This window comes from Phyllobates terribilis, unplaced genomic scaffold (genome assembly GCF_046119375.1).
Source record: "Phyllobates terribilis strain yellow unplaced genomic scaffold, ASM4611937v1 Scaffold_3__8_contigs__length_932513732, whole genome shotgun sequence".
NCBI classification, from domain to species: Eukaryota; Metazoa; Chordata; class Amphibia; order Anura; family Dendrobatidae; genus Phyllobates; species Phyllobates terribilis.
This window is the reverse complement of record NW_027362763.1, coordinates 858,770,225-858,790,509: the sequence shown is the minus strand read 5'-3', so window position 1 is coordinate 858,790,509 and position 20,285 is coordinate 858,770,225. Positions and strand designations below refer to the sequence as shown.

Genomic DNA, 20,285 nt, shown 5'->3' with positions numbered 1-20,285 from the left:
TCCATGAGAAATGTACAAATTATTAAGTCCTTATCAATTTGATGAAAATGATCTTTATGCCACAGGCCATTTAGTTCCTGCATAATAAATCGCTGTTGTTCCCCTCAGTATTTCCGGTTAGCTGAAGAGCCCCATCTAAATAGAGCGGTGGTCGATCATGGGCACCTCTGCCCCATTCATTCCTAATGGCTATGCCAAATATTTGATCTGTTAGAAATGAATGACAACTGGACATGTAAACAGTGCCAAAGAGATGACAAAAAAAGAACTTCTCAGACATATATATGCACATTATTTTCTGAATTTATTTTGGTTTAGCTTTTTGCTCAATGAAAGAAAAAAAGACACCAAAAAATACAATTGCAATTAAAATATTAGCAATGCAATATGGTTACAAAATGGAAACAAATGATAAATTAAAAATTAGGCAGCAGCATACAAAATTCATGTTATGTACAATGTATAGGTATATCACTGAACAATGCTTCCCAAGATCACTTAAAAGGAATCTGGCAGCAAATTTTTCTATGTAATCTGACAGCAGCATGAAGTAGGGACTGAGACCCTGATTCCAGTGATGTATCACTTAGTTACAGATTTCTGTGCTGCGGATCTAGAAGAGCTCAGTTGTTGAGCTGTATAACCACACCACAGCTTTCTGTGTACGTTGTATAGTGACAGAAAGGGGCTAAATCAGTGCTGGGGGGGGGTTGGACTAGGAGGCGCAAAGCCAGTTGTCTTTTACAGAATCTCCTGATAAAACACAGATTCTGACGAATGATGAGAGCAAGTGCTGGTTACTCGAGTTTTCCTAGGGTGCTCAGGTATGCACTGAGTATCGCGGGTGCTCGAGTGACATATTAGAGTCCCCAAGACCAAGTGTTTCGCAGCTGTTAGACACAAAACATGCGGGGATTGGCCTTGTATGTCAGGCAATCCCTGCATGTTTTTTGCTTAACAACCGTGAAACATGGGGATGTGAACATAACACTCAAGCACCCGCGATACTCTGTGCATACCCGAGCAACCTCAGCAAACTCTAGTAACGAGCACTTGCACTCATAACTAATTCTGACAAATCACTGTAATCAGGGTCTCTGCCCCTACATTATGGTGCTCTCAGATTACATAGTGAAAGTCTGGTGACAGATTTCCTTTAAGTCTGCAAAATAGTCTGTTTGTATTAAGTCATGTAGTGTAGAGATCACATGCAGACTTCTCATCAATCAAATTGATCTTACAGATACTGAAATTGGTCCGGGTTGGCCTTTTATACACATACAAACATTGTTGGGTTAGGACCAATTCTCATAGTTCTGAACGATTACGATAGGGAATAAAAATATTTTATTTTAGCTCTATATTGGAATGGTCTTTCACATGAGGTTTACATGGAACAATCATTGTGATTGCAGACTCCCTTATACAAGTTGTACGTTTTCTGGCAGATGAAACCCATTTAAATCGTGTCAATAGACCATTTAAAAGGGAACCTATCTGATTTATGCTGCTTGCACCGAGAGCAGCATGAATGAAAGCCTGGCTGCACAACAGATATATTTTTTTTACTGAAATGCTCTGGTGTTTCAAAGCAAATAGTGTGACAAGAAAGAATTTGGTCAAGTATCTGCATGTGTAAGAGCCCCTTACTGATTATATCAAAGGGGTTAACCACTACTTTTAAAATGTATTCTCAGGAGAGGTCATCAATATTAGAAAGGCGGAAACCCAGCACCATCACCAATCGTCCTCCAGCAGGATCCAGAAATAAACAATGTATCGAAGGTAACATCACCGCCCCATAAACTGTAGTGGCAGCTGCTGGGTACTGCAGATCAGCGATATTACATTTTCCACTATTTCTATGGAACCTACAACTATGGGAACTATAGGGGTCCAGTTAACCCCCAGTTAGCACTTTTGAGACAGAAAGACATGTGTACATGTGGCTCTCCCCATTGTAAACTTAAATGCCATCAACTGCAATGTAGAGAGAGCCAACTGCATAGATTGTCACCAATAGAGCTCATACTCCTCTTCTGGAGGGATAAAGAAGGGGAAACAACATGCAAAGCCACACAAAATGGCACAGCGGGAAACCTGTGGTCTCGGACCGAAGCTTGTGCACCCCTGCTTTATACCATTTTAAGATTTTGGTAGCGGAGCTGGACAACTTCTTTAATGGATGGAAGTAAATGATATATTACTACAACCGGAAGAATTATTATTTAATAAATATAGCTATTATATTTAATCAAGGTCCTATATCAGGCACCATAAATGTATGACCCGACTGTAAATCCTTAGGAGTGAGATACATGTCAACTGATGAAACTATTACTAATCCTGTTTATAAGAGGACCTCATGTAAGCCATGCACCGTATGAATGGTTGAAGCACAGTATAACAGTATTCATTATTGCACAGTAAAAGCCAACACTAGGGGCATTGAGGTGGGCTGCCAACACCAACCCCTACAGAAATCTGCAGAATTACTCCTTATGTAAACATGCAACTATATACAGGATTATCATTATTATTCCCTTTATAAAACAATGTATTGCTGTAACCAATATCCCCACTTTCCCTACTGGTTTTTATTAAGTGCTTTTGGTAGTTATTGTATGTGTAATGGCTACGATTGCTGAACCAACGCTCACACAGCATGTAAGGGGCGCAACAGGGTGGGGTGCACAGCCACAGCTTTATCCCAAATATAGCATTTTAGGCTGTGGGTTCCACACCAATAACCTAAAATATAACTTGAGTATCTCCAAATCCAATAGCAAAACAACTTCAATAATCTAATAAAATAACCTGCTACATCCTAGATGTACGACCAGGGTTGGACTGGTCCATCTGAGAACCGGAGAATCCTCTGGTGGGCCGTGGCTTATGCTTCAGCAAAGTTTGTAGTGTAAACTTTGCAGCTGCTATGGGGCTCTTGAGTGGGAGAGAACCTGGCTCCACCATCTGGATTTCAACAGTATCTGAACAATCACATGATAGAATACGGTTCAGCTTGCTGATTCGATTGGTTATGGCTATACCACTTGGTACAGTGCCTGATAAAAATTAGACTAGGTCCAAAAAACCACTTTATTCTGAGGGCCCATCTTTGAAGTATGCAAAACCAATGCATCAATAAAGCCCTCTGGTGTGCCCAATGTTCTTCAGTCTGACATGGTGCACAACTCGCTGTATGGGTGACCACCGTCCTTACATGTAACAGACACAACCACTATGGTCAGCAGCAGTAATTCTAAGCAACAAACGGGAAGTAATAGTGTTTTATTGTATAAAGTGGGAGGACAGATATCAGAAGACAAATAGAACAAACAATGAATACAGCAGGTGTGCAAGTAGAGTAATGCCACGTTCACACATTCAGTATTTGGTCAGCATTTTACATCAGTATTTGTAAGCCAAAACCAGGAGTGGAACAGAGGAAAAGTATAATCCAAACACATCACCACTTCTGTATTTATCACCCACTCCTGGTTTTGGCTTACACATACTGATGTAAAATACTGACCAAATACTTAACGTGTGACCGTGGCTTTGGGGTCCATTTACACGGACCGATCAGCAGCACTAAACAACTGCCAATTGGTAAACCTTTGCCAATTGGCGGTCATTTAATATCCTGTTTACATAGACAGACTGCAGTAAACCATGTGCACTGAGCGATTTGTAATGGATCTCTACCAGATCTCTCCGTGCACACAGGCTGTCATAGCTCTCGGACGTGTGAGCCCTGTTTACACAGGACGATGAACTGCCGAGAACGATGGTCTTTTGCACTACACAAAAGATCAATTCATCTGATGATGGGGCGTTTAGCTCGTTAATCGGGTGACCAGCAGCCTTTTTACGCTGAAAGATTATGGTAAAACTAGTGTTATTAACCCCTTAGTGACCAAGACAATTTTTCAAATCGGACGTGTCCCTTTGCGGCAATAATTCTGTAATGTTTCAACATATCTCCGTAATTTTGAGACTTTTTTTCGTGACAAATTCACCTCTAACATGAAGTATAATGTAAGTCAGTGTTTTGCATTTATTTTTAAAAATAACAGGTTTTTGACAAATTTTTAAAAATTAGCAGTTTTCAAACTTTGAATGTTCATCCCTTTATTCCAGATATTTATTAAACATTGTGTGGTATGACCAACATTTCCCTCATATCTGCTTACATCAACACCAACTGTTAAATGTTCTTTTATTGTGTTAGGTTTAATAAATTTAGCAGCAAATTTTCAAGGAAATTAAAAAAAAAAAATTTTTTTATGGACCTATTCAGTTTTGAAGTGACTTTGGGAAGACCGATTATATTGGAAAACTCCCAAAAGTGACAATTTTAAAAACAGCACCCTTCGACATATTCAAAATTGCTGATCGGTAGTTTATTAATCCTTTAGGGCAGGAGCGGGGAATCTTTATACTGCCAAGGGCGATTTGGATATTTATACCATCCATCAGAGGTCGCACCAATCCTAACTATTCACATTGTAAGTGATAAGTTGCTGATCACGGGTGTGTGGGGGAGGGGTCTGGGACCATCACCGATCCTCTAAAGAAGGGTACAAGGCCCTTTTTTGAATAGAGTGACAGTCAAATGTGCACAGTGCAGCTGCGCTGGGACTGATTTATTAAATGGCACTCTCATCTAATAGAAATGAAATATCCTAAATTCCCCAGTTTATTCTTCTATGAAGAACTGATTCTGCAAGAGCTTTGAAGCTATAGAAGGGCGTCTATAGTAAAACCAAATCCCCTTGGAGACCATCAAGAAATCATGGGCTGTAATATCTGCGGGAGTGGATTGTGTTAGCGAGAATGTATAAGGCATTTGCAGTGAATATAATGCCTTAATTCATTACCAAGTGCTCCCGTACACTAGAGGCACACTTAGGACTTTTTTTTCCTATAATGTTACCCAAATACAAGTGGATTTACAATGCAAACAGGACAGTTACAATGCAACGTAGAAATAAAAGAGAAAACGTGAGGCACAGCCGTATGGTTGTGAATCTGCAAAATGCCAGCTTACCATTACAGACAATGAGATTGACGTTCATGGCCTTTTTCCAACCTGAAGATCCTAATATCCACTTAAGGTAATAGGTTTCCCCGCTTTTAGGTTTATCACCCGATTTGGAATCCTATAAAGGAATTGCTTAGAAGTTGATGCAATTACAGATACTATTAGTTGGGTTCAGAGGTGATAAAAACAAATACCACTACATATAGTGATGCCCGGTGGGCTCTTCTCCAAGGATGGCTGGGAATAGCTTTACTTAACCCCATAATGGCATTTTTACATGTTACAGATTTTCTGGCAGAACAGGGTTTGTAAAAGTCATACAACACAGAAGCAATTACTCATCTTTTATCTGAAGCATAATTCTCTTTAATAAATTCGGTGCGTCAAGAAATGCGTTTATTCATTTTGGCAGCTGCTACATTTCTAAGAAATCCTATTTGTGCTCCTTGTATGTGTTACCCACTCTCCCCTAGAGAGGAGGAATCCAAACCGAGGGCCATGCCCAATTAAAGTCACCCTCCACCCTGGCATTGAAAAGCCACTACACATTTAGTATGTATACTCACCCTACCTGGTGCCCTCCGTTTACAACCCATTGCTTCTACCGAGACCGGGATTCTGGTGGTCATCCTACATCCAAGGTGGTTATAAACAGTGGCAGAAAGCCATGAATCATTCCTCCATAACACAGGAAGAGGCGTTGTTCAGACTTACTGCTGCGCTTACTAGGCCATTGCAGTATTCATCATGGACGAAGGTCGACTTCAGTGGAGAAGAGGCAGCAGGAGGCAAACAGAGGGCACCAGGCAGGGTGACTATACATGGCGTATTGTCACTTTTCAGTTCCAGGATGGAGGATCAGTTTAACTAAGAAAAAAATAAAATATGAATTTTTTTGTTTCTCTAAACCAGTGTTTCCCAAACCCCATCCTCACGGCCCCCCACAGGTCATGTTTTCAGGATCTCCTTAGTATTGCACAGGTGAGAGAATTCCTGATGCCTTGATGATCCTTCAATCACCTGTGTAATACTAAGGAGATCCTGAAAACATGACCTGTGGGGGGCCGTGATGATGGGGTTTGGGAAACACTGCTCTAAAAGATCACATGAATAGTTACTCTAGATTTTTGACCCCCCTTGATATATTTAGCCATCACCATAAATGGAGGTTTATTAAAGAGGTTATCCTAAATGCATGTTTGGAAAAAAAGTGATTAATGCTGTAAGCAGATATGGGATGTGCCCTTAATTAGCTGTTGCCACTCTTTATTTTCTGTATGGTACCAATCGAACTTTAAGCCGATTGAATAGCTCTATAAACTAGTCTACCATATCATTATGAACAGGATTTAGTTCGCACACCCCAGAAACTAGCTCATATTTAGATTACCCTGCCCATCAGCCTGGGAAGAATTGCATTGACCTCCGGGCAGAGAAGATGGGCCTTACACCAGCCTCTTACTCATGGACCAGGAAGCTTGAGGATAAAACATAATTTTATTTACATTAATGGCAATTGATAATACAAACATAACATGGGTGACCATTGGAACCATGAGGTGCAAGGTATGGGTTAACCAACAATCAGCCCCTTAATTTTTCCCATCTTATTTATTCGGTAAACTATACATAACGCTGGAAATTGAAGGCAGTTTTTGGTACTCTACTATGAAGAGTCAGCAGTAAACGTGCAATGATCTACCCAGTGTATACACCTCTTGCTGAGGAAGTGAAACATGGCAGTCAGTGGGGCCACTTTCAGTTGAATTGATCTGGGCTACAATGCCACCCAAACCAATTACATACAGGTAAGAGGAGCTGGGCAGTCAGTCAATGAATGTCCACGTTCTCCCACCAGTAGTTCTTCTGGACACTAACTTTCACCTTAATCAAACAAGAGATCTAGTAGTGATCATAGATCCAAATAGATTATGCCAACTGAATAAGGCATAGGAAGGGGCTGAGCTTACAGATATATCGACAAATGCTTGGGCACATCTTATCCCGAGAATATGGATGGTGGAAAAGCTTGTTGCCAAGTACTAAAATATTCATACATGTGGTAAGTATTTATGGAGCTATACCATAAATTATGTTTGTACTGAAAGTCGTAAAAAGGCTGTAAATAGCCATTTAAAGGAATCAATTCCATAATTATTTTTTCTTCTGCTACTTTGATTATGTCCAGAGTCATCACATAATCAGTCTCCTTCCCCTACTGGCAGCTGCGAATATAGTCTCTTCTTCCCTCTCTCACAAAGTCTTTTCCTCTATACTGCAGGGCTACTACAAAACCTCATGACTGACAAGAAAGGCAGAAAGCGTATTTTTTTTGGCTGTTTCGCAATGAGTATGGGGTCACACAGCAGAGACCTGTCTGTGGGAAAGTGATGGAGGATGTCTGTCCACCAGGATTCAGCTCATTGACTGATTCTTTGCTTTGTATAAAATAGCAATACTTTGTATTCTTAAAAAATGTATCACCCAATATACATTTCATTACCAACTGGTGAAGGCATTCTTCTACGAGAAGTACACGTGAAAGTGGATTTAGTCCATTCCTTGGAAATTTTAGCACATAAATGAGAAACGGATGAATAAACAATTTGTGATGGAAAACACTTATGCAATATTAAGCGCTTAGATTAATGCAAGATCTTAATACATTGCCATATGCAGCTCCAGTCTGAGAGATACCAGGTCGGACTGTGACCGGTCGTGTAAGATCTCTATGTGCAGCACTATTAGTTACACAATCAGCAAATATATAATAAAGGGGTATTCCCAGAATAAAGGTATAACTTAATGAGCGATCAGAGGACCAGGCTGAGCAGAGCCCAGTCCTGAGCGGAGCAGCAGCGCATGGTCTATGGGGCTGCCAGAATTAGCAGAGTACTGTGCACGGCCATCCTATGGATAGCAGATAAAGTTAGATTCTGGGAATACCACTTTAATAAAAGTGCACTAATCTTTTTTTTTTAAAGTTTGTTTTTAGTAATGAAGGCTTCACTTTTTCTACAAGAAAACCTTTAACAACCCACGAATACCCAATGTACATGCCATGTGTACGAATATTAGTAAAACTATTAGGATGTTCATGCACAAACAAGCGTCATATAGGCACTTGCAATGGGCCAGGCTATTGTAGGTATTCACACAAGCCGCTGTCAGAACCGTCAACAGTAGCTGCCATACCTACTGATGGTTTCTACATGGCGCACATTTTTTAATTGGGTAAAGTGGACTGTACAGTATATGAAAACAGAAAAATTAGCAAGATTTTATATTTGCTGACAATATATCCAATGCTGATCTATGTTAGACCTTTAATTTAAAGACAAAGGGCATTTCACTGCAAAAAAAACAGCATAAAACAAGTAAACACATCTACTGCTATAAATGTAGCCGGTGGTGCTTATAAACCTTATTTTAGCATTTTATTTAATATATATTTGTGTGTTCATGTGTCAGTGCAAATAGCATATAATCCCTTTTGTACAATCTGAGTAAAAACACTGCTGATGAGCTGTGCTAATGGACGATCACAATCGATTCAGGAAAACAATAAGAATTTTTTTTCCATCTTAAAACCTTTAAAAGTGACTTTTTTTTGTTTTTGCATGTATTTACTGTAAAAATAGAATTCAACACATAAAAACAAGCTAAAACTGTACATTTGTTCTAATCTTGAGTCGCACATTGGACTATTTTAGGAAGAGCATGCCCTGGGTGGGGGATGGACAATTCCCTGTATTCTGCACCATTACTACCGGGATCTCGTAATACGTGGCTATCACAGACGACATGAACAGCTGGTTACTTAGATCAACATGCTCAAAATACCACTTGACGTATAGAAATGGGATGCTGATGAATGCAGATTCAGCTACTAGGTCTGCTGACGGAGAGGGACTTCAAAGTGATCCAGGGAAGATGCGTCTTATACACAAGTGATGACGTTCTCGGGAGCCAGGACTATTAGGTAGGACACAGAACTGTGAAGGGAACAGACAGCAAAATCACACCGCGGACAGGAATGTTACAATGAATGAACAGCTAGATCACAAGACACTAAACACTTACCTACTGCACCACCACTACTACTACTACTACACTTGATCAAGGACATGTCTTTTACATTTATCCTATGGTCATTAGTTTGCATCAATTTCTCCTAATAGTCTGCCATTGTTTTGTGGCAGTGACAAATATCTCATTTACTAATCCGATTCAATCTGATTTTTTTAACTAATTAATTTTTACAGAGCAATGAAAAGCTCTTTCACATACAAGGGCTGATGACTTGCCATCTCTGGAGCGATGGGAAAAGCTAAGTAATATGCATTTTCAGGATTGAGACACAGAGTAACAGTCTTATTTTTCATTTAATAAATCAATAGTAGACATGAAAATAAGACATTTTAATATGTCTTATCAGAGAACTGGGCGTCTTTCTACTCCAAGACTAATCCTTCACTTTCAATACATAGGTAAAATCTGTGTTCAGCGAAGACAGATTTTCCCATTATTGAGATAGAGGACAGTTGGTGCTTATAAAAGTCTATGGAGAGGTGAGGAGGGAGGAGCTAGAGGCGCACAGACATTCTGCTGCAATTTCTCCATAGAACTTTATGAGCATCAACTGCCATCTATCTCCGTAATGGGAAAATATGTCTTTACAGAATACAGATTTTACCAGTGAATTTGACAAGGAGAAAAAAGCAGATTTCTCTTAATAAAATAAGGAACTTTGTAAGATATCTTATGCGTACTATTGATTATTAAAATAAAATGATAGTTATTCTTTAACATCTTTCCGCCCCGAAAGAAAAGCTTATATTGACATGCTGCACATGTGGAGTGGAAGTATAACTGGGGTTTCTTCTGCAGTGGTGGTCGGAGTTCTGCGATGAATGAGACTGCCGCGTGTGAATATACTCTACAAAAGATTCAGTGTTGGTCTGTGTGTGGTCGGATTTGGATTCCGCAGGCAATAAGGAGTCCAACATAAACCAATAGTTAAAGACATGCTCTTCACAGTCTCATGAACACACCTTAACAAACCTCATAGCCATCCAGTATTACACCAGGGCTAGCACAACACAAAAACAAGAGAAGTCAGGTGAAACAAAGCAGAAGAACATACAGAAAGCTGAAAAACATACATAGAAGCCTTTATGTGTCCGACACTGGGCATTCTTGCTAGATATAACTTACTACACGCTGAATATTTCACTTCCAGTTTTAAATACATAGACATGACTATATTACAGAGGTAATCTGACTCTGCTAGTTTCCGCATCGGAGGTCAGCAAGGCCGGGGACGTCACGTCTACATATATCTCCCAGCTCATATGCTTAAGCGGCAGGTATCAGTCACTTGTGCTAGTCATTAGAGCAGGATGGGGGCGAGGTACCCGACACTAGAGCACACGAGCCGGCAGACATCTGGAGAAGTGACGTTTCCGCTTACCTCCGATGCGGAAATTAGCAGAGTCTGATTACCCCATTAAAAGGGAATTTCATTAGTACAAACTGCTTTACAATCACCTACTTTGTGACCTAATGACGCCAAATTAGATCAGGTTTTGACACAGATTTTCTAAGTACTTGTTGGAGATTGAGGACCCACATAAAACTCGCGAGACTTAAGAATTCTCTGCTCGTTTTGTCCAGTTTATAAAGAGAAGAGGAACTTCGAAAACAAATAAGCCATACTTAGCACTGGACTCTGCCACCAGATTGGAAGCAATGACATCACAACCACCACTGACCGGACCACAGGCTGCTGAATGGCTGCAGGGTCAGGTGATGGCTGGCGGCCACTTCTAGCCCAGGGGTGACTGCCATGCAGGCAGCACTAGGGCAGCGAGAAGATTCCAGTTGTAATTATGGCTTGTTTATTTATTTTATAAGCACCCTACAATCTATAAAAGAGAGAGGCGCGACTCAAGAGAGGCGCGACTCAAGAGAGGCGCGACTCAAGAGAGAGACGACACAAGTGTCTAAAATTGTGCGCTATGAGCCATGTGTACTCTACTTGATAACTGAAGGAAGTGGAGGTCAATATACATGGCCATGACACATTTCCGGATAGAAAGTGTATTGAGTGGGTAAGAAACTAAATATATTTAGGTATCCTTTCTAAAGAATTAGTGAGTTTCATATAAGGAGAACCAAAAATAGACACACAAGACGAGATGTAGTGGTGCAGTCGCTGCATCTTGCAGAGATATGCATTTCCCAATACAAGTGTTTCCCCTTCTAATAAGTCAGAGACATAGATAAATGTCTTTCTTCTAGCAACAATCCAAATCATGGGGCTGGGCTCATTTCAGAAGCCAAGAAAACACATTTTCTGCACAGAGAAAGTTTTTTTTTCTCTATAAACTAAAGTTCTTACATGCAGCGCCACCATCAGGGCATTACTGCCCTTACTGCTGTAAAGGGCCCGGTGAACAGCAGTAAAGAGCAGGGGTCCGGTCCCCCCTCTTGTGCTTCTGATCACCAGGCCCCAGGGTATCGCGTGCTGGCGTGCTGCCGGCGGCATACATCTCAGCGCAGGGAGCTTCAGCCTTTGAGCTCTCACGGCTGAGCAGCTGCAAGGGAGTCTCTTCACCTCTTCTGTGATGTGCGGCAGACAGCGCGTACGCGACAGCCACAGTGCTTCACTGAGCTACCGCCATGCTTCACTGTAAGCAGGGTTTTTATTTTCAAAGTATACTTCATTTTTTGTCCTCTAGACATACCACTGATCCATAAGCCAAAAAAGTTGTAGCTCACTCCACAAAACAGAATTCTAAAACTTCTGTGGCTTTGAGCATATTGGAGTAGACTTGTGGGGGCAGCCCTGGTCTCTACTTTTCCTACATGTCGGCTGTTCTTCTTACAACGCGCACGAAAAGTGCACGCTTGCCGTCTCCTTAGTTCTTATCAGAGCCAGTGAGCGCACTGTCACTGTGCATATTGCACAGTGACAAATATCTACTGAGCATACCTCAGAATTGACAAAAGGCATGCCCAGTAGAGCAGGAACTAGCCCAGTCCCTGAAACAGATGTCACTGACGATTCTCTGTTTCAGGGAGGAGGCAGAGGCTGCGGCTGTGAGCCTCTGCCCCCTGATGACAACTGAGATTTTCAAACAAAGCTTCAAAGAGGAAATAGTAAAAAAACAGAAAAAAAAAAAAGTAGTCAAGATAGTGAGGTGAGGAAACCGTAGGGACTTTTTAACTGAGGTACATTAGAAAAGAGATTAAATTATGACATTAAATAAACATTTAGGATTAGAATAAATGTTAGTTCAGGACCACCCATTTAATTTGGAGAATGCAGTTGTCATATCAAGTGGTTTCTCCAAATTCAACACTAAATACCACTTTTAATATTATCTGTATTAGACCATTTAAATGGTTCTGGTTTCATTGCTTTGTTGCAAACAGCAGAAAAGTATAAATTTTGCAAATAAACATAATTTGCAATAAGGGATGAATAATTTTAATGGTAAGAGTAGGCAAATAAATGCATGTACTATGGATCTAATTAGAAGTTCCCCAGTACATTATAGATCGCTAACTTGTCCTCTTGTTCTACATACTTAGGTGGGAGCAGGCAGAGCAAAAAATAGTTATCAGACAGAACATGGCACAGACTTACAATAATGGTAAAATTAGATTGGGAATTATTGCATTAATTATTCAGTAGGCATCTCCTAGCTACTAAATATGTAATAGATGCTTGACTGCTGGGTGTCCCGCCACTGGGATGGAGACCCTATTCTTCTAGCGGCAAAACTGCACCTTGGATGGAGTTGGAATGATGTGGTAGTCCAGCATGGGCCCTGCCGGTCCAGTCCAAGTGCATGGCATTGATATTAGCTGGGGGACTAGTAACCTACTGACTGACAATGGAGGAGACTTTTCTATGCACATAGACTGGTCTGTTCATGGTCTGTCCATACAACATAATAGATAAATATGTTGTAGAGCTATTGATGTCAACTATCAAGATTCCAGCTGAAGTCCAAACCCAGTCCTCAGAGATGTAGGTGTTTTTTACATTGTACAGATAAAATAAAGACCACCAGAGGGTTAACATATTTAGGTATACATTTACTTTTGTTTAATTATGCATTCTCCTTTAATGAGAGAAAGGAAATTAGACAGACTGTCACAAAACAGTGAGGAGATGGCAGGATGGGAAAAGCTGCAGAGATACATTTCATTTACTTATTGGATATATTCTAAAGTTATTGCCAAAATTTACTAATGCGTTTATATTGATAGAGAAAGAAAAAAAAAATCTACCTCATGTTTAAAGAGAACCTGACAGCTGACACATCCTGCCTAATCCGTGGACAGCATGTATCAGGCACCGGCGGTATGATCTCAGCCAGGTATGTTTGACTATAACCCCTTTACCCCACAACGTGGTTTGCACATTAATGACCAGGCCAATTTTACAATTCTGATCACTGTCACTTTATGAGGTAATTACTCTGGAACGCTTCAACGGATCCCCCTGATTCTGAGATTGTTTTTTCGTGACATATTGTACTTCATGATTGTGGTAAAATTTCTTCGATATCACTTGTGTTTATTTGTGGGAAAAAAAACAAAACGGAAATTTGGCGAAAATTTTGCAATTTTCAAAATTTTAATTTTTATGCCCTTAAATCAGAGAGATATATCACACAAAAGAGTTAATAAATAACATTTCCCACATGTCTACTATACATCAGCACAATTTTGGAACCAACATTATTATTTTTTTTATTGGGGAGCTATAAGGGTTAAAAGTTGACCAGCAATTTCTCATTTTTCCAACAAAATTTACAAAACCATTATTTTTTTTAATTTTTAGGGACCACATCACATTTGAAGTCACATTGAGGGGTCTTTATGACAGAAAATACCCAAAAGTGACACCATTCTAAAAACTGCACCCCTCAAGGTGCTCAAAACCACATTCAAGAACTTTATTAACCCTTAAGGTGTTTCACAGGAATTTTTGTAATGTGGAAGAAAAAAATGAACATTTAGCTTTTTTCACAAAAATATTACTTTAGACCCAATTTTTTTTATTTTCGCAGGGGTAACAGGAAAAAAATGGACCCCAAAATTTGTTGTGCAATTTCCCCTGAGCACGCAGATACCCCATATGTGGGAAAAAAAAAAAACAATTTGGGCGCACGGCAGGGTTTGGAAGGGAAGGAGCGCCATTTGACTTTTTGAATGTAAAATTTGCTAAACAGTGGAAACCCCCCACAAGTGACACCATTTTGGAACCTAGACCTCTCAAGGAACTTATCTAGATGTGCGGTGAGCACCCTGAACCCCCAGGTGCTTCACAGAAGTTTATAACGTAGAGCCGTGAAAATAAAAAAAAGCAATCTTTTTCCACAAAAATGATCTTTTAGCCCCAATTTTTTTATTTTCACAAGGTTAAGAGGAGAAAATGGACCCCAAAAACTGTTGTGCAATTTCTCCTGAGTAAGCAGATACCCCATATGTGGTGAAAATACACTGTTTGTGCACTTGGCAGGGTCCAGAAGGGAAGGAGCACTGTGTGACTCTTTGAACGCAAAATTGGCTGGAATCGAAAGTGGACGCCATGTCGTGTTTGGAGAGCCCCTGATGCGCCTAAACAGTGGAAACCCCCCACAAGTGACACCAGTTTGGAAACTACACCCCTCAGGGATTGTATCAAGGGGGTATAGTGAGCATTTTGAACCCTGAGGTTTGACAGAATTTGATAAAATTAGGTCATCATGTTGAATAAGTTGTCATTAGTCTTCAGCGCAAGTGCTCGCTACTTGAGTTTGCATCAGGTATGCACCATGTATCGCGGATGCTCGAGTCTCCGCCCCGCATGTTTCACGGTCATTAAACACCCAAAAAAAAACATGCGGGGATCGTTCGTGCATGGCAGGAAATCCCCACAAGGTTTTTTTGGCTGTCATTCGAGTATCTGTGATACTCGGTGCATACCCAAGCACCCGATGCAAACTGAAGTAGCGAGCACTTGCGCTCAACACTAGTCACCGTATCGTCACAGTTTGTTTTTTTTTCTTTACTTTTGAAAAATGTGCAGGTGAATAGCGTTTTGACACCATGCAGCACCAGCAATGAGAGCCCCGCTGCCAGGAGGAAATTAACTTTATTCCCCCCACAGCTTTTGGTTTCCAAACACAGATGTGTCGCTGGCGCATGTTCAGTTACTGCTCTGTGCATAGAGAGTGGCAACTGTAACCGCCGGCCCTAATGCTGAGCTGCTGTCAGTGTCTGGGGTGCGGTGTACAGACGACGCTCTCTATACAATGAGCGGTGACTCAAACCTTACCGGAGACAACCCTGTTACTGGAAGCCAAACGCTGCGGGGCGAAATAAAGTTAATTTTCTCCCAATAGCGAGGCTCTAAGGACAGGTGCCAGAAAGACATTAACCTGCAGATTAACAAAGGTTTTGCGTGTGACATACTGGCTAAGATCATATAGATAGTGCATGATGCATGCTGCCCACGGATCGAGCAACATGTATCAGCTGTCAGGTTCACATTAAAGTTGGATACAAAGCTCTAAATCTTATAAAATAAATTGGCCTATTTCTATGGGAGAAAACCTGAGATAATTGACTGCAAACATAAAATTCTGGCTTTGCCTGACGCACATAACAGGATCTGCTAAGTCTAACACCCAGAATGAAAAGAGGAGAGGGAGAACAATAAATGCTTAGTTTGTCATTTATCATTTTACATATATCTATACTATTACTTGCTGTAGGCCAAGAATGTGATTCCATATTGCATGCATTGCAATTACAGTAAGGGGTATTACCTTTTAAAATGTAGTCTGTTAGCAATGTTGGTACTTTCTCGCTGTCATCTTTCATTGCATGAAGAACTGGAAAGAAAAAATGTAAATCAATATTATACTACCACAAAAAGAAATCAATTCTAACTATTCCCATTTAAATTATTATGTACCCTGTAGTCATACACACTTAATGCTTAAGCAGAGGTTGAAATCATCAATATCCGCTCAAGAAGAAAAAAAAAAAAAAAAACCTAGTTACTATAGAACAGTCTTTCCCAAATTACAGTCCTCACGGCCCCCAAAAGATCAAGTTTTCAGGGTTTCCTTAGTATTGCGCAGGTGAGAGCCTATGGCAATTTCTAATATCTTGATAATATTTCCATCATCAGTGCAATACTAAGGAAATACTGCAAACAAGATCTGTTGGGGGCCGTGAAAACTGTTCTCACGGCCCCCAACAGTTTGGGAAACGATGCTATAGAGTAACAGATTTACTTCACGAAATGTACAGTTGTGTCAAATGTTCATTAACAATAAATTATATTTCTGTATTTTCTTTATATAAAAAAAGGAATGAGAAATGTGGAGTTGGACACGCGATGTAATAGTGCCTGCAGAGCAGACAAACTTTTTTTTTTCTCCATTGCGGAGATATTAGCAATCAAAGTATTTATTTGGCACTCAATTAGTTAACTTCTTTTGTGTAAATGGGTGTTATCAGACAGTATTCACTGGGGCCCTGTACTTCTTCCCCCTCTATGATGCTGACCAATCATTAGCAGGCAGTGGCACAGCAGAAAAAGAATACGCCCCCTCCATAGCTTAAAGCAAGTTACTCAATGTGTGAACTGTAAAAATACAGCTCTGATCTAACCTCCTGCATGATTAGAAAGCACCAATGCCAAAATTCTTTCAGATAAGGTCCCTTTGTGGGGAGAGGAAGTGCAACCAAGTTTCTATGTGTTTGAAGAGTTTGTAATCGATTACCTTTCCTCTTTTAACATGGACATCTCTGCTGTACTGCCCCTCTCCTCACACTGTCTGGTGATGTGTCAGTATCATACTTATACTTGTTGTACTCAAGACAACTTGCAATCGCACCACAGCGAGATCAGAGTTGTCATTACATCTCACACAGTAGTCATCCAGAACAAGCAGGTTACTCCTGTGTGAGACAATGACACCCGTGATCTCACTGATGAGCAGTTACAAGATGCCTCAGCACAGCAGACATGTGTGATTACTGACATACGCCGTAGTCAGGAGAGCTGATAGAAGGGCTTGTAATGTGACACAGCTAAACTTAGCTGCACTATCGCTCCCACCACAGGGACCTTATCTGAAAGGTGTTAGTCATCTGTGCTTTCTAATCATGCAGGAGGTTAGACCAGGAGATAAGCGCTGTATCATTACATCTCACACACTGAGAAACTTGCTGTAAACTATTGTGAGGCTTGTTCTTCTTTCCTTAGTGTGTGACTGCCGGCTTATGATTGATCAGCATCATACAGGATGACGTACACAGTGAAAACTGTCTGATAACTCATTAGGTGCCAAATACTTTGAATGCTAATATCTCTGCAACTGAGAGGCGAAACTGAAAAACAACAACATAAAAAGCCACCATTACATCCGGTGTTCAGTTCAATATGAAAAATTTGGTGAAAGATCCCCTTTAAAGGCAATGGTCCACCATTAGCAACTTATTAGGAGGAACACCCATTCCCAGTCTTACTGCTGGGACACTCACGAATGCACTATATAGGGATATGAAGTCACTGGAGCGATGGTTAGAATTGCACACCATTGCTCTATTCATTGTCTATGGACTGACTGAGATAGCCAAGTACAGTGCACAGCAATTTCTAAAAGAAGAAAAAAAAAAAAGTGGCACCACTAAAATCGCTGACCTGTAGAAATGAATATAACTTGGTACATGGCATAAAAAGATAAAAATAAATAAATTATGGTACAAACTTATGGCCCTGTGAATGCAGACACACACATTCCAATTTCAGTAACACAAATGTACAATTTTCACTGCATAAACAAGCATCATACAGCTACATCATGGCTCTAGGAAATTTCACAATAAGAACAAAAAAAGACCTAATATAATTGAGACTTTAAGGAGCTAAATATCTTCTGATACACCACTAAGACATCAGAAGATTTGGAGGTTCCATTACAGGAATTCCATTGGGTCATACTTACTTTTTGTAAGTATTTGGAGGTCTTCAACAGAAGGAGGGACATTTCTCTTTTCGTAAGGAATAACCGTTGTTAAATACTGTAAATAAAAAACAAAACCTTTTACAAAATCATTGTGCAAGTTCACGTTATATAACAGTAAACATTTTGCAGACTAGTCAGTGTTTCTAGATTAAGTGTCGTTTTAATTCATAAATCAATAGTGCACATGAAAATAAGTAACCTTTTAATATATCTTATCAGAGAGATAGGCTTCTTTTTGCACAAACCACAGGCAGAATGAATCAGACATTGTCTGCATGACTGCAGCCCGGCATGTTTTTCTCTGGAACGATCTGGTGTGCATGTGGCTGCAGACTTCAGCGCGCACACGGCGCGTTGTGAGAATTCTCCGGAGCCGGGAACAGGTGGTCATGTGACTGCAAGTATGCGCTTTGCATACTTATGGCCACATTCCAACTAGACATGCATTGAGCGAGGCTGTGTGTGTCTAGTCAGCATGTGACCACATGTATGCAAATCACATACTTACAGTCACGCACCCGTCCTGGCACCGGAGAATCCATTACAGCACGCAGCGGCGATTCACAAGTCTGCAGTTAAATAGAATGACTGTAGACTTGTATTTAAAGGGGTTGTCTGGCCTAAGGGTACAAGTAGAGGCAATATACTCAGCATGTAACAGCACAGATAATCTTGCTTTTAATCAAGATTCAGTAAGTGAAGATTGGAGTCTAAATGGTCAATAGGGAAAAATACATCCCTATTGTGCCACCCTTCATGTAAAAAAAAGGGTGCGTGTAATGCTTGTCCTACAACTGTACTAGGGACACTGAAGGAACCAGATGGTCATGTCTACCTGGTAATTGGCACGGCACTTGACCTGGCTGATCAGCATTAATGTCGTCGTACTGTACTGGGAAATGCTTATCCCACAAATCTAACTAGCGGAATCTATAGAATGTGTTCTCTCCAATTAGTCTTGAAATAACTTCTGGAAACATTGTGAATAGGAAATTCATTTTACTTTTATATGGCCATATGTAATAAAAGGGAAGAAAGGAAATACCATACTCTATACGAAAAGAGTAGGGGAGGAGGAAGAAGCTAAAAGAAACAGCGAAACATGTAAAGCCCATCAGTATTCTCTTGTGTCCGCTGTGGGATTCAGATGTGTGTATGAAATACAGTCCGTATACAAAAAAAAAAACTTATCCTGTGACACGAGACCACATAGCACAGATGTCTGAATTTGGCCCTTAAAGCAGCTGTAGCCCCCATAGTATAGTAACCCTTTACAAGCAGCTATTTTATCTTCTAGTAGATTAACCTTTTAGAAGCAGCCATGTCGTCCTCTTACAGATTAACCCTTTTTAAGCAGCTGTGTCCTCTATCTGGGTTGCATAATATACGGAGATACTTCTAGCCATGAGAATAAAATTTATAGTCTACTAGTGTATAAGGTAAGTAAAAATGTTGCATGATTTGCATTTTGCTAATTTACAGCATATCGGGGGATGCATTGATGAAGACATTCACCATGTTTGTGATTCCCCTTTGTTGAAATTGAGAAAAATATAGGAATTGATTCTCCCACTGTATAACATGGGCCAGGGAAACAAAGACAGTGAACCTAGCCAAATTGATTTGTTCGCCCTGAATTCTGCCATATCCGGTCACAACACTCCATTTATAATTCAGATGCTGTATAGAATCAGCTCCCTGCTTCTCCCAGAGAAGAGAACCAGATTTTGCTCTCACTAGTAAAATAAACCATGCTTTCCTGTAAAACTGGGGAAATACTCTTTTGCCAATTACCGTATTTTGCAAAATTTAAACCGCATCGGACCATAAAAACGCATCCCAAATTTTGTCTTCTAGTCTGAATTCAGTTTACCGAGGGGGTGGCGGCGGTGGAGCAGGGTCACATGAGGCAGGGTAGCTGCTGCAGGAAGATGGGGGAGGCAGGAGCAGGGTGATGATGTGGGCCCTGGGCCGGGAGGAGGGGGGTGTCCCAGCGGTGTGAGGCAAGAGTCAGTTCTCTCACTGGCGGTGGGCGTCAAGAAAATGTCAGCAGTGCAGGCAGGAGCAAAGTTCCCACTCTGCACATTGATCTCCCGGTGGTGGGCTTCAGAAAAATGAGCGCCGGAGAAGGTGCATACGCAGATTGAGATCTCGGCTCATCATTGACTAGAGATCGATAGCTATAGATATCA

At 40.6% G+C, this 20,285-nt stretch overlaps 1 protein-coding gene across 4 annotated transcripts in view; it reads right to left on the bottom strand.

Moving 5' to 3' along the window:
* Positions 1-283: 283 nt before the first annotated feature.
* FEZ2 (fasciculation and elongation protein zeta 2) overlaps positions 284-20,285 on the bottom strand; it is a 68,102-nt gene continuing 48,100 nt past the window's right edge. For 2 of the 4 annotated variants that reach the window (XM_073672559.1, XM_073672561.1), the window contains 3 exons: positions 18,073-18,148; positions 15,880-15,945; positions 284-9,042 (listed from right to left, as the gene is read on the bottom strand). In XM_073672559.1, coding sequence (XP_073528660.1) covers positions 9,026-9,042; positions 15,880-15,945; positions 18,073-18,148 — 159 coding nt within the window. In that variant the 3' untranslated portion in view covers positions 284-9,025. Of the gene's footprint in view, positions 9,043-10,101; positions 10,140-15,879; positions 15,946-18,072; positions 18,149-20,285 lie in introns of all 4 variants that reach the window. The other 2 variants (XR_012318099.1, XM_073672560.1) reach the window with 2 other exon arrangements.